At 44.5% G+C, this 14,102-nt stretch overlaps 1 protein-coding gene across 10 annotated transcripts in view; it reads left to right on the top strand.

Moving 5' to 3' along the window:
* ATP2B3 (ATPase plasma membrane Ca2+ transporting 3) overlaps positions 1 to 13,713 on the top strand; it is a gene marked incomplete at its 3' end in the record, with an annotated part of 126,609 nt that extends 112,896 nt beyond the window's left edge. For all 10 annotated transcript variants that reach the window (XM_083718450.1, XM_083718445.1, XM_083718449.1 and 7 more), the window contains one exon: positions 10,271 to 13,713. In XM_083718450.1, the coding sequence (XP_083574576.1) occupies positions 10,271 to 10,296 (26 nt within the window). The remainder of the gene's footprint in view (positions 1 to 10,270) is intronic.
* Between the last annotated feature and the right edge of the window lie 389 nt (positions 13,714 to 14,102).

Below are 14,102 nucleotides of genomic sequence, written 5' to 3'. Positions count from 1 at the left end.
TCTTGTTCACCCCCCACTCAAAGTGAATTTATTATAGAAAGCCTCTGAATAAACAAATACTTTGAAAGAGAATGTGTGAGAAAACAACAATCCTTGCTCTGAAGGCTCAAGGCATTACAAGAGTGAAAAGCATGTTTATGGAAAGGACTGAAACTCTGGGGTCTGGGATGTGTCAGGAAAGGGGAGCCTTTCGCTTTGCTCAGAAGCAAAAGGTGAGAATTGAAGGCACCCACAGGGGTGTCATGGACCAGTTCCTCCGTATGTTAATGAAAAAAGTGGTTCCCTTGCTCCTTTTTTCCTCCTCAGTCTCTTTCCTGCGCCTCACCTATCCTTCCCTCTTCAGAAACTATGCTATGCCAATGCTTTCTTGGAGGGGGGGCACAAAAACCCTCTTTATTTTTCATTTTTTGCACGACAGTGAAAGAACCAAAGAGGTAAGCTGTCCACTCCCTGAACTCCAGCTCTCGGATTAGGTCTCAGGTATTCTCAGCAAGTTGGTTTGTTTAGAATATTTCAACAGTCTCTTTTCTTTTCTTTTAACCAATCAAAGCCATGCTGGTGTTCATGCCAGCGCTGTGGTGTGGCAGTTTCATGGTACCTTTTGGTATGACATGTACTGGCCTTGCTTTTCAAAGGGTGTGCACCCTACCATGTAAACCTTCGAGTATGGCCTTGTAATCTTTGCTGCAATTTCAGCAGTTGTTTCTCTCTCTCTCTCTCTCTTTTTCTCTTTAAATGCTGCCTTTATATTAAACTCTCTTCCTCCCTTCCAGCGAACTGCTGTTGCTCCTTGGGAAATTGATATCCATTAATGGCCTTTGGTCTTTCCCCCACCTCTTGCATCTTGGAAGTGCTGTGTCAGTTATTTTGGTTTATTTTGTTTTGATGATGATTATGTTTCTTTTTTAGGAACCATGTTGTGGATGGCAAATGGGTTTCTCCACCCTAATTTTTCCAAAGGGGAGTTTGTCATTTCAGGCTCACAGAATAAACAGGGACCACCTGAAACATTTTGGTGCATGAAACAAAAAATCCAAACTGCACTTTCCACCGTCCCTCTTCCCTGCCCCTAATTAGCACATGGCACAAAATACTGAGCAGCTCCCCTGATCAAGTCATCATGAAATGAATAAACCCATGTAACAGTTCATTTCAAAGTGGCAGCTGCACAAGAACGTCCCAGTGGATTGTGTCCTGCAACTGTTAATGACACCTAAAATCACTGCCACAGGCAGCTATCTCACCTCACCTCTTGGAATAAAGCCTGATAGATTCCAATGTAACCTTCCTCCTCTTATCATGGTGGCACAAATGCTTCTGTGTTAAGAGTGCTTCTACACTAAATGATTAGGGTGAAATTGACATGAACAGAATAGTGACACAATTTCCACAAATGTAGATGTATTTACTTAAAGAGGCGTATAGTCCTATACACCAAGAACCCTTTTTGGTCACTGCCGTTAACCATGTTGATAAAATGGATGTCATCCCAAAAGTTTATTACATCTTTTTTAAATAAAGAATTATCATCAGTAGTAGGCAGAACTGTAAAAAAAAAAAAAATCCCTATTTGACACCAGCATTGCTGCAGCTTACCTAGACAGGGCCTTAGCAAGGTGGCAACAAATTACTAGTTAGCATTATTATTTTACAGTGTTTTAGCACTATAACACCTTAATACAGAAAGACACTTAACAGCATTTTCCTGTTGCATAACTGTCTTTCATTAAAGAAAATAAAGGTGGAATAACATTTCAGATCTAATTTAAAATGATTTTTTAAAAAAGTGGTGTCATAAACGCCACTCACTGCATGGGTTATAGTGAATGAATTTCAGATTGCTTCAACCACAGCAGGTTGGAATAGAACACAACAGGATGCCTGCACAGAAAACTACACATATACCTCTTGATAGCATGGAAAGTTAATTGCAATTCCCCTTGTAGCTTTGGGCTTGTCCACACTTCCGCTTGTCCCACCACTTTCCCCTGGGAAAACCCCCTGCTGTGAATTATGACAAACATCAATCTGCAGAAAAACAGGTTTGTTCTGATTCAGTGGTAAACAGCAGGTTTCCCTGGTGGAAAAGCAGTGGAACAAGTGGAAGTGCGGACGAGCCCTTAACATCATATCTCATACACATGAGCTGAGCAGTTATTGACAAGACTTCTGTGCCATTCATAGCAGACTCCGACATCCAAATTGGTGACAAGTGAAAGTTCCTTCAAGGCTGCAGCTGCCTGCTTGGAAAAACTTTGACTGCTCAAGTGCTCATCTGTTTTGATATGCAGGCGACTCTCAACTTACACTGGCTTACATTCTGCGTATAGTCAAAGCACATTTTTTGCCAAGCATGTAAAGCTGAATGCACACAAGTTAAATGTGCGTAAGTTGTGAGTTACCTGTACTCTTAAAGATGTGCCAGGTATTGTAGACCCTACGTAAGAATCATATCTGGAGATGGGTGTACATTTCATTATTTGCTAGGGCTAGTGTTTAAATAAGAGAGGGGTGGAGTTTTAATATTTATTTTAAGAAAATTTATTCAATTTAAATGTTTGCTTATATGTTTTTATCATAGTGTTACTTTCCCTGACCATAAGCTAGAAAGACAAAATTAGCTGTGTTTATCATGAACAGCAGTGACACTGTCAGGGCAAGATTCTGGGGCAGATGTCCAAGGTCCTACTCAGCAGAATGATCAGGAGAGCCCCCAAACTCAAAAGGACTGGCTAGCTACATATTGAAATAATCAGATATTCTAAAGACATCTCTCACACATAAGACCATTAGTCAGAATCCAAAATTACCCAAGTGCTCCACTGCTGAGGTAAAAGTATCTACTACAGCAGTCCTGGTCATACATTCAGGAATTTGTTACATTGCAAAATCAAATTGGCCAATACTGTGAGAGCAGTTGCACATACACACAAAATGGGGCACATGTATTATAAGCATTGTATGACCTCTACAATACCACCTCCATGGATCTGGAAAGCTATAATCTGTACACAATTTGCCAGCTCAGCCATGATGTGAGGCATCCTAGGAGTGCATAATCAGAATCACAACTTGCAACTTTCACTGCAAGCCTAAACCTCTCTGCTCAGAAATAAGCTGAATTCAATGGGACTTGCTCCCAGATAAGCATGTATAGGACAACACAGACTTTGTTGCCCACTAATAGCCATCCTGCTGTCGTCATAACAAGGGCTAGTAAAGACTTGGGCTCTGATTCATGTTTGTAAATCTGGAACCAGAATGTGGTAGTTGAAGTCTGTACTAATAACGTTATCAAGGTATAATTGGTTGTAGTTGACAATAGGAAGTATTAGGGAGACACTCCCAGTTCCGCTAACACCTTCCCAGGGAGGCTGAGTTCATATTAAAAAAACAACATAAAACAAAACCCAATATTCGATACCCAAGTCTAAGATATATTGGATACCTAAGTAGAAGGTTGCAGCCTCCCACAGGCTGCTGCCCAATATTCACTAGACCAGACTTCCCTAACCTGGTCCCCTCTAGGAGTTTTGGATAACATCTCCCATCAACCTCAGAACTCAGTAGCTAAGGCTGATGGGAGCAGTAATCCAAAATAGGTGGATGGAAGCAGGTGAGGGAAGGCTGCATTGGACTTTTCTGGAACCTATTTTTGGAACCCCTTTTCATGAGCCTGACATGAACCCCCTGTCCTCTTCCTTCTCCCTTGCACCTTTCCCTTACAAACTTTCCCTTCCTATTCTCTCCCCTTTGCAGCTGCCGAGATATCATGGATGGAACCACCTCAGTATCAGCCGGGGATTTCCTGTAGTGTTTTTGTAAAAAAAAAGAAAAAGAAAAAATAGACACAAAAAACAATAACCCCAAACAATAAACCAGCCCAAGTGTTCCCTTCTCCCTCCCCCAACTCCCTTTCCTCGTTTTCTCTTCACCTGCCACCTTCATCTCATCACTGCTGCTTTCTGCTTTCTCATGGGGACGTGGGTCATCACATGCAGGTATAGGATGCAGCCTGCCTTCCCAGGTACCCTTGCCACCTCACCAAAAGAAGAAAGAATGAAAAAGATAGGAAGACCCTCAGCTATTTTAGCATGGCCCTCAGCTATGTAAGGTCCAGATTTTCTATAGTGGCTGCTTCTTTAGGATCAACAAAGAGAGAGATGCCTGCTAAACCAGCAACATCAGTTTTAGAATACGGTTTCTATCTGACCGTGTAGAGGGCATTTTAGAAAGCTGAGAGTGAGGCTCACCAGGCATTTGGGCCTCTTAATAAAGGAGAAAGCAGATCTGAAATCCAGAGGCCCCACATTGATCTAGTTGGAAAATCCCCAATCAGAAGTTAGAATAAAGTAAATGCTAAAATCCAGAACAGTGTTGAGAGGAAGAAAACCCACTGGATTCCCCTATCCATGTGGTATTCCTGAATACATGCCTTTACTTTCACCCATGTATGTGAGTGGTGTCATTCATTCTTGGAGGGGAGGAGCTTCTACTTGTCCAGCCCCCATTAATATAAGAAGGCTCTCTTGCAAGGGATGCCTACAGTAGCTCAATCAGAGGCAGGTTTAGGGCAGCATAACCATTTCCACTGCACCAGGCTTTCAGCCTGGGGGGGGGGGGGCAGCACAGGGCACCACAACTATGAAGTAGTGAATTGAGCAGAAAGGAAGGCAAAGGCCAGGGGCCAATTTTTTGCCTTGCATAGGGTGCTGCTGAAATTTGAAGGACCAAAGTCCTCCCCTGGCTGAATGAGTTTGCTAAGGTTGGAGACACAAGAGGGCTGGAGTTTAGATCTGGCATCTAAATTTCATCTTATAAAAGCCAGTGGTTCTGTCACACAGGCGGGGGGAACCTGTGGCCCTCCAAATGTTGCAGTTCCCATCATCCTTGACCACTGGGTATGCTGGGTTGGGACTGATGGGAGCTGGAGCTCAACAACATTTGGAGAGTACCAGGTTCTCCGCCCCTGCTCTAACATGACCACAATATGGAACCTCGAGGCAGCCTCCGCTGAGGCAGAAGTGCCGAGACAAAGGGATGGCAGGCAATTTCAGGAATCAGTGGTTTCATCTGAGTTCTAGAGTACAAAGTAAATTCTATCAAATCTGGAACACTTGAAACTTCAGCCTGTTAGTGGGGCAGGCCTAGGTCAGTTTCCCCTTGGGAACCCTGGGAATTGTAGTTTGGTAAGGGTGGTGAGAATTCTCCATTACAGAAACATAGCTCCTGTCAGAGAACTGCAGTTTCCCAGAAGCAGAACTGCTACTTGATCAGTTTATGGCTGGAATTCAGACATGTCGTGGGGGGGGGGGGAGTGTTAGCAGTGGGTTTTGTAACCTTTCCTGAACTGCTAGTGCAGAGCCAATGCTGAATCATATGTATTTCCACTATATTTCCAGTGTCTTGAGCCCTTATGTTCCAACAGGGTTGTATCCTGCCCCCCTCACCTGCTGCTTTCCCTCAACCTGCTGGCTCATCTTTCTTTTCTGTGTCTTACCATCCGCTTTGGAGCAGGGGCAAGAGGGTAGCCTGTGGGGCATGGACGGAGGCACCAGTGGCACAGCATGACCTCATAATCCTCCCTTCCCTTGTCTCCTCCCCAAAACAGCAAGGATGGGCCTCAATACTCGAAAGTTTACCGTACTGTTGCAGCAATGCATGGGTCTTTCTTCACTTCGTGTCCTGAGGCTGTGATTGGAGGCATCTTTCACTGTCTGTCTGTCTGTCTGTCTGAGCTGTTTTGCTTCTCTGAAGTCACAGTTTGGGGTTTTCTGCCCTGGTTTTCTTGCAGCATGAAAGCAACCCCTCCTTCCTCATCTCCACTTCCTCCATCCAAAACTTGCACTCTCCCAGTGGTGCATTGGGGGGGGGGGCGCGTGTTGCTATATGTACCAGCAGCTGCAAACCATCCACCACCTTGCTTTCCCCTCTGCACAGCACAACACTGCGACCTTTTCCTAAGAGGGCAGCACTCCAAGTGGGTCCATGGCTTGGTTAGGAATGTGGTCTGATGGCATCACCAGATTCCTTTAAACGAAAACCCCCAACCAATATCCCTATTTCAAACCTCAAATTGTTTTAGTTGATTCCCTTCCTGACCCAGTAATAATCCTGTGTTTCCATCCCTTCTTAAGAGGGAAAAAGCACTATGGGATCATTTCATTCAGCTCTGCACAGCCTTTGGCCCTGCAAATTGAATGTAGCCCACCAGCTGTGTAGATACCACCAGTTGGTAGATACTTGACACCAACAGGCAGATACCAAAAACAGGAAGCTCGTGGGCTGGCCTGGTGAATTACAAATTATGTAGGTCTCATTTAATTCATCCTCTCAACTCTCCTGTGAGCTACATACAGTCTGGTTACAATACCCATTTATGGCAATTTGAACCGGACAGAGAAAAGGTGATGCATCCCTGCTCCACCTTCAGGTTTTAGAGACAAGCTGCACATGAAGACATGCTGCATGGAGGGCTGTTTTATTTTTGGTTTTTACCCATTGCCCTTTAGGTCTTTATCTACTAAAAAGAAACCCCCACCACCAGCCCCCCAAAAGCTTTTTGCCTCTTGTGAGAAATGTAGTTCTGAGAATGATTTAGGTCTTTCCAGTATGATGATTGGCAATCTACCTTCTTTGACAGGGGGAACCCTAACAATCTAATAATAATAATAATAATAATAATAATAATAATAATAATAATAATAATATTTATACCCCATCCATTTGGCTGGGTTTCCCCCAGCCACTCTGGGCAGCTTCCAACAGAACACTAAAATACAATAACCTATTATTCATTAAAAGCTTCCCTAAACAGGGCTGCCTTCAGATGTCTTATAAAAGTCTGGTAGTTGTTTTTCTCTTTGACATCTGGTGGGACGGCATTCCACAGGGCAGGCACCACTACGGAGAAGGCCCTCTACCTGGTTCCCTGTAACTTGGCTTCTCGCAGGGAGGGAACCGCCAGAAGGCCCTCGGCGCTGGACCTCAGTGTCCGGGCAGAAAGATGGAGGTGGAGACGCTCCTTCAGGTATACTGGACCGAGGCCGTTTAGGGCTTTAAAGGTCAGCACCAACACTTTGAACTGTGCTCAGAAACGTTTAAAACTTGCCCTGTAGATGGTGATATGCTGAGAGGTCACTGGTCTGAGATAGTCAACTGCCAACAGTTCAGGGAGCAAGAAAGAGCCAGGAAGCCAAAAAGGAGAGCACTGTTTAAGGTAGACAGGGCTGACCAAAGACATAATGAAATGGAAAAACAACATGGCCTCGCTCCTGCTAGCTAACCTTGAAAATGTCTCATATGTACACCCTTTTGAAATGAACCACTGTATCATTATGAAGCAGTTGTTCATTTTAGTGGGACTTGTGCATGAGAACATCCTGGTGGATTGAGCTTCATGCATTGGACTGGTCTCCAACTCTGCTGCCCTTAATGGTGCACAAAATCTGCCTGAGGCAACAAGCTCGCTTTACCTCATGGCAGGGGCACAGTGTTACCATGAGGGGGGAAAGGCTCAACAGATAATGTTAAGTTAAACACATAATGCAGCAACCAAGATACCTGGGACTGAAACATGATATAACCCAGGGTGATATAATTACCTTCTTTGACTAATCAGAGGCCAGGGTTGAAGAGCAAAGTAATGACATTGCCAACATGGAACAGAGTAAACTGAACATATTCCTAGTCTTTTAGATTTATTATATGATGCTAAGACAAATCTTTCCACTCCCAGTCCCAGAGAGGCCTAAGTAGAATGTAGCACCTGCTACATTCATGACTACACAATTGCATAGGAACTTGCCCCCTTTCCCTTCATGCAGCTGACCATTTACTAGCTGGTAATTTACCAGTGTACATGTAACCACTTCTTAAGCCAGCATGGTTTTATCATGTGCTAACACAAATTTTACCTCTCCCCTTATTTCCTGGGTTTCTGATAAGTATGAAGATTTTCCTCCCAACCTGGCAGAACAATAGAAACAATGGGCTTACCAAATGGTTGTGTGCACCATCTAGTATCTTACCACCCAGCAAAAAATCGTGTGTATTCACTAAAAGTTTACTCCGAGCAGCCACATTAAAATGTTGGGTTCTAGTTTTGTTTTTCACTTTCTGCGCAAAGCTGAAAGTTGGTTGTAGGACTCCTTGCTTTACCATGAACAGCAAGAGAACCACCTTTTTCTCATCGCTGACTGTAGAACCTAAAATGGTTCTCTTCTCACATAATAGCCGCACACCCTTCCCAATGGAGGAAAGAGCATTTAGGAGCCTCAGACCTTCAAATACCATATTCTCTCTAAGCTCCATTCTTACTTGCTTAGCTACCTTTCAGTATATGACCCAGTATTTCTGCCTTTCCTGCATGCTTCTGAATTGTGCTGGGGTTCTGGGTTTTGCTTTGTTGCTTTTTGTCTTTCTCTTTTAGGCCTTCTCCTCAGCTTGATCCTTCCCACCCCATCTCCTGGGTACAGGAACTGGATTCTGGGCCACTAAAGCATGATGTGGCATGAAGGCACCCAACTGCATGTGCTGCCCTGGAATGTTGTGCTTCTGTCCTACTTCTTTTGCTCACTGGGCATGCAGACTAGTCCACATTATGCGCCTCTTGTCCACCACCAGCTTCCTAAGCGCTAATCGAGATGAGCCACTCCTCTCTCATGGGAGAAAAAGTGTTCCCCCTTCTCCCACACCAAAACGCACCAGAAATTTTGAGCTAGGAGCAGAATGGTCTAGGATTTTTACCCACAAAGCACTGCAGGGCTGATTAAGATGGACATGGCAGTAAGCACACTGCTTGTTTATTTTTGGGCCATTTCCCCCCAGCCCTTCCTTGAAAGAGGCAGCAGGTTCGTTTTGTTTGTGAAACCAGACAGGCTGAGAATATTTTAAGCTTTTTCTGAAGCTGGGAAATCAAATGCAACTCCCCTGTCACCTTTGGTAAATTAGCTGCTATGCTCTCAACTCTGAGGAAATTAAGGGGAGCCCAACTGAATTTTAAACGCCTGTGTCAATTGCCAGACTGAGGGGCGAGAAGATGGGGGGAAACAAGCAGCAAAGAAACAGAGCAGGTATGAAATGCTGTACCCCAAAACAAAAAGTTCAGGATTTTTTCCTGAGTGTAGAGGATTTTACACACACACACACACACACACACACACACACACACACACACACACTTCTTTTCCGTTCTCTCACTTTCTTTAGATTAAATTCATTTCCACCCTCCACTGTCTGTCCCTTACAAAGCCACTAGATTGTTTCACCCAATGAAAAAATGTTGGCCACATAACACCCTCCCCCATTCCTCTTCTAACCATCCGCACTTGCCATTTTTTCTATTGATTCTTCTTCTCATCCCTTTTAGTTTTTTTTAGTTCTTCACTGCTGATGAGGGCTCCTTTAGTCCCCCTCACCTTTCTCCCCAATCACGCCTTCCATCAATGTCCACCAGGAATCATAAATAATATCCCAGGTATGGCGAGGAAATGGAAAATAAAGAACAACAAAACACACGAAAACTGGGCTATAGTTAAGAAAGCAGAGGGGCTGGTTGTCCGCATGGGCGGCCACTCTTTCCACCAGCTTTGAGTCAGGCCTTGGGACTTAGAAGCCAAAGAAAATGAAGTAGGGCAGCGGGAGGTGATATTAAGAACAGAATAAAGCTGTATAAAGCTGCACAAGCCTGTCTTTGGCCTCTTTGCTTCTGCTTATAACCTATGAAAGGTGGGTCAGAGCAGAGCTTATGCAGCACACAAAATGTGTATGGCTTACGTCCAAGTTACCATCACCTTAAAATGTACAATATCACAGACTTATCCTGGCTTAACAGTCATTCCCATGAAATCGTAACTCTTTAATTGGAATTAGGGACATACAGAATTCTTAGCCCCCTCACTGTGCTACAATTTGCTGAGGGAAGCCATGACAGTTAAACTGGTATAAAGCTGATATATGCTGTTTTGTAGCATAGAGGTGCCCTCAATTAGCTAGCAGGGCTGAAAACAAATTCACCTGAGATATTTATGAAACCCTGGAGAACCACTGACAATGCTTGGCCCGCACTGACATGGGCTGGAATGAGGAGAAAGGTTAAGTGTTAGGACTGCAAGGTCCTATCCCTTCTCCTCAGCCTTCTCCTTGACCAAGCCAGCTTGGCAAAGGACAAAGTTAGCAAGTCCCACCAATGTGGCCTGGCGTCAGTTCCGGCTCTCAAGAGACAAGCTCTCATTCTCTCTCTTCTCTTTCCTCTTGGCCTTCCCTGCAGATCCGCGTAGTGAAAGCGTTCCGTAGTTCCCTCTACGAAGGGCTGGAGAAGCCAGATACGAAGACCTCCATCCATAACTTCATGACAACGCCCGAGTTCTTGATCAACGACTACATCCACAACATCCCCCTCATTGATGATACAGACGTGGAGGAGAGCGAGGGTCCCCCGAGACGGCGCTTCCGGGCCAGTCCCCCACCATCCCCCAACAAGAACAACAACGCCATTGACAGCGGCATCTACCTAAGCACGGATGCCAGCAAGACACCTACCTCCTCGTCCAGCCCTGTTAGCCCGCTCCACAGCATGGAAACTTCCCTCTAACACAACCCCACCATGCAACCAGTCAAAATGACTTTGTGCACAGCAGGGGTGCTCAGTTCCTCCTGGGAGACAAGGACTAGCTGAGTGAGTCAGGAAAGAAAGCGGGCAGGAGATGGTGTTTCTCCTCTTGACACTGGAGGTTTTTTCTCTTAACGGGGTGGAAATGGACACGGTTTCTGCCACTGGTTGGCTCAGGCAAATGAAGACGAGAAACTGAATTGATGCAATGAAAAGCGATAGACAAACTGTGAAGGGGGAGAAAAGTTTTCTTCAGAATCACCCATGAGGGGTTTGTGGCTGAGTCCCGGAGGGTGTACAGGAAAAAAACAACCACCCATTTCTCTAGTCTGTTCTTCGTTTCTCTTTGGACACAAAACACACTCACCGAACCCACGATAATCCCCCGTTTGGGGGTTGCTTTGATTTATTTCTGGGACCTCTTTTCAGGTTTCCCCTCCCCCCCAAAAAAAAGTTTAACAAAGGAACTATATTTGCACCGGAAAAAGAACAAAAAAAAAGGAAAAAGGAAAAAAGAGGAATAATCTAGACATCTATTATCCTAAATATATATATATGATACCAACCAACAGATGTATTAACGGACCTTCTGACCATAACGCATGCCTGTTATCAAACCCTCTTTTCTCCTTTCCCCTCTCCCCCAAGGGAATTTCAGCCTGGGGCAAATCTGTTTTTGTTTTGTTTTTTTTAAAAAAGATCATTGCTTGCTGTAGCTTGTATTTTATATCAGGGTTTGCCAGGGAAAGAACACTGATTATTTCCTCTTGGGAGTGGGAATTGACTGTGAGGCAGTTGCTGAGTACAGCAACAGAAACCCTGGTGGGCTGGGTCCTGCACAGATGCAGAGTGGCGGAAATTAAGGGTCTAGTTGCACTGGCACAAATTTGGGCCTTTTCAGGCAGTTATCCAGAACCTGACCCAAAGCAGACCTCCCTGAAATGGTGTCCTGCCCCCCAAGGCCCCTCCCTGGAAGTACTCTCAATCCAAATGCTTCCTAAAGCTGGTAATTTTGATCAGCTTCCAATAAATAACTGAGCAAAAGAGACTGTTTAGAAGAGGGGGAAAGATAAAGATTGAACTACTTTTTTTTTAATCTACCAAGAAAGAAAGCAACAACTTTCTTGATATTTGAAATTTCTCATTCAAAGCATTGATCAGACTGGCAAAGAAGTTGTATTTCTGATAATCTTATGTTTTGTGCCCAAAATGAAGGAATAGGTTTCTAGCCCTCATGGTTGTGGAAAGACATTTGAAAGCATGCAGGCTTAGTGGCCAGCAATTAATGACTTCTCAACAAGTAGTTCTGGCTTCCACTCATTTTTACTTAATAATGCTGATTTACATCCAGTTTTATTCCAGAGATTAGTCATGTTACAATGCTTTTCCTTTTACACTGGTTTCAAGGACTGCATATCTCCAGACCCGATGACAGTACCTGCAAATGCTGGGCTGGGAGAAACAAGGTTACTAAGAGAATTCCACTTTTCCTTAAGGAGACTTCATGCATATCCATTCTACTTCACTATTTTTTCCTTCACACAGTTGTCTACCATGGGAGCCACGAACCCACAAATTCAGCCTCTGCAATCCCCACAATCAGAGAAGATCCCAAAGGTACCACGGCAGCAAGGACTGGGGTGCCCTTAGGAGTGACAAGGTGGGAGACAGGACCATGAGGCCAACGCACTGGGAAGCTGGTCTGCCGCACAGAGAAAAGAGAGCACTGCTGCCTTTTCTTGCAGCTCCCATGCATTACGGTTCAGCCCGTTTGGGTGAATGGCCTGATGGGCTGTGCCTCATACTAGTGAGCAGTAGAGAATGTGTACCAATCACAAGGCAATCGTTTGAAGGTGGCAGAGATTCCTGCAGCTGAGCAGTGTGTATTCCTGGCTCACATGCTACCTTGATCTTATGCAGAGATAAGTGCTGTGAGGTGGTGGTGAGGAGGTAATGTTTTCTTTGCTCGTTTATATCCTACTCTTCCTCTCCATTCAGGGTAGCCTACAGCGCATTATTCTATGTTAGTCCTGCAACAATCCTGTCAGGACAGAGAGAGTTAGAGAATGAGTTCATAGAATCCTAGGGTTGAAAGGGACCATCTAGTCCAAAATTGCAGCAGTCTTTTGCCTAAGGTGGGATCAAACCCAGGATCCTGAGATCAAGAATCTCATGCCGTATTAGAGACCACCAAGTAGCTTCCATGGCTAGGTGTGATTTCCCTTGTTTAACCCTGACGCACTATTGGATGGATGCACTGCATTGGCTTAGAGAACCTTTGGTCTAGCAGGGGAGGGCAGGGAAAGAAAAGTTGAGGTTCACGGCACAGCAGCACATGGTGTCATAAGGTCAGAAAAACGTCTTTATCGCCCAGAGAAAATACTGCCTTCCACCAGGTTAATCTTGCGTTCATCTTCTTCCAAACCAAACCAGCTTATCTTAACCTCAGTTATACAACATTCCTGCCAGAAAGAACCTGGGAAAAGCTCCTAACTGCCACTGGCTCTCCATGGCAGCAAGCACGGATCTGGGCAGAGTGCAACCACTGAACTTAAATGAAGGGCCAGCACCCTTTTGATGCTGCTGAGGGTTTCTTACAAGTATCTGGTGCCGTGGTCTGCACTGATACAGTTCCGCAATATGGGGCTACATAGAGGCCACCAAAGAACCATTCATAGTTCTGTCACACACGGTGACAAAGGAGCTGTACCTACAGCAGCCAGGGGGAAATGGGGAAGGAGCCAGGATTCATGGGTGCTGTCCCTGACCAGACTGTTTTGTCTTTTGCTGCAAAGATGAGTGGCCCTCAACCCCTCGCAGCCCCAGCTTTCTCCGCGTATAAAAAACACGTAGCTAAAAGTCTGTAATATTTAGAAACTGTGGAACATACTCTGCATTTTCCCAGGGCAAACCTGCTTGAAAATACCAGCTGCAGCACTGTCAGAAAAGCCATCCCTTCCACGGAAGGGCAAATGCCAAACCCATCTGTAAATCTTTTTGTCGTCATCTTTTCTTTCCAAGAAAAACAATGAAAACAAAAAAAAGTTTCTTTTTCCTCATCTGAGTGTTTAAAGGGGAAAAAATAAAAATGGAAATCTTAAGTGTTTAATTTTCAAGTAAACGGAATGGGCCACCAAAGGAAAGCTTTAGTCCCCGTCTGGGCTTATATATGCACACACACACCCCATCCGAAGAAAAAAGAGATCACTTTGCTGCTGTACAAATTTGCCAGGTGCTTATCAGTGAGTTTCTGCTATTTCACAAGGGCGGGAGGGTAAGGGCATTCCTTCTAAGGGAGGGGGGATTGCGTTTCATTGGGGGTATTTTTTTTCCTAAATCATAGTAAAAAGGGGGAGAGGGTGAAAGGTTTTTTAAAAATAATAATAAATAATAATAATAAGTAAAAAAGAAGAAGCGCTTGTACATTTGTCCAAATGGAAGAAGCTATCCAAAAATCACAAAGCCACCAGGCTAAAAGACCCCTAGATCT

This window comes from Podarcis gaigeae, assembly GCF_964106915.1.
Source record: "Podarcis gaigeae genome assembly, chromosome: 17".
Classification (NCBI taxonomy): domain Eukaryota; kingdom Metazoa; phylum Chordata; class Lepidosauria; order Squamata; family Lacertidae; genus Podarcis; species Podarcis gaigeae.
This window is presented reverse-complemented; position numbering and strand designations above follow the sequence as displayed.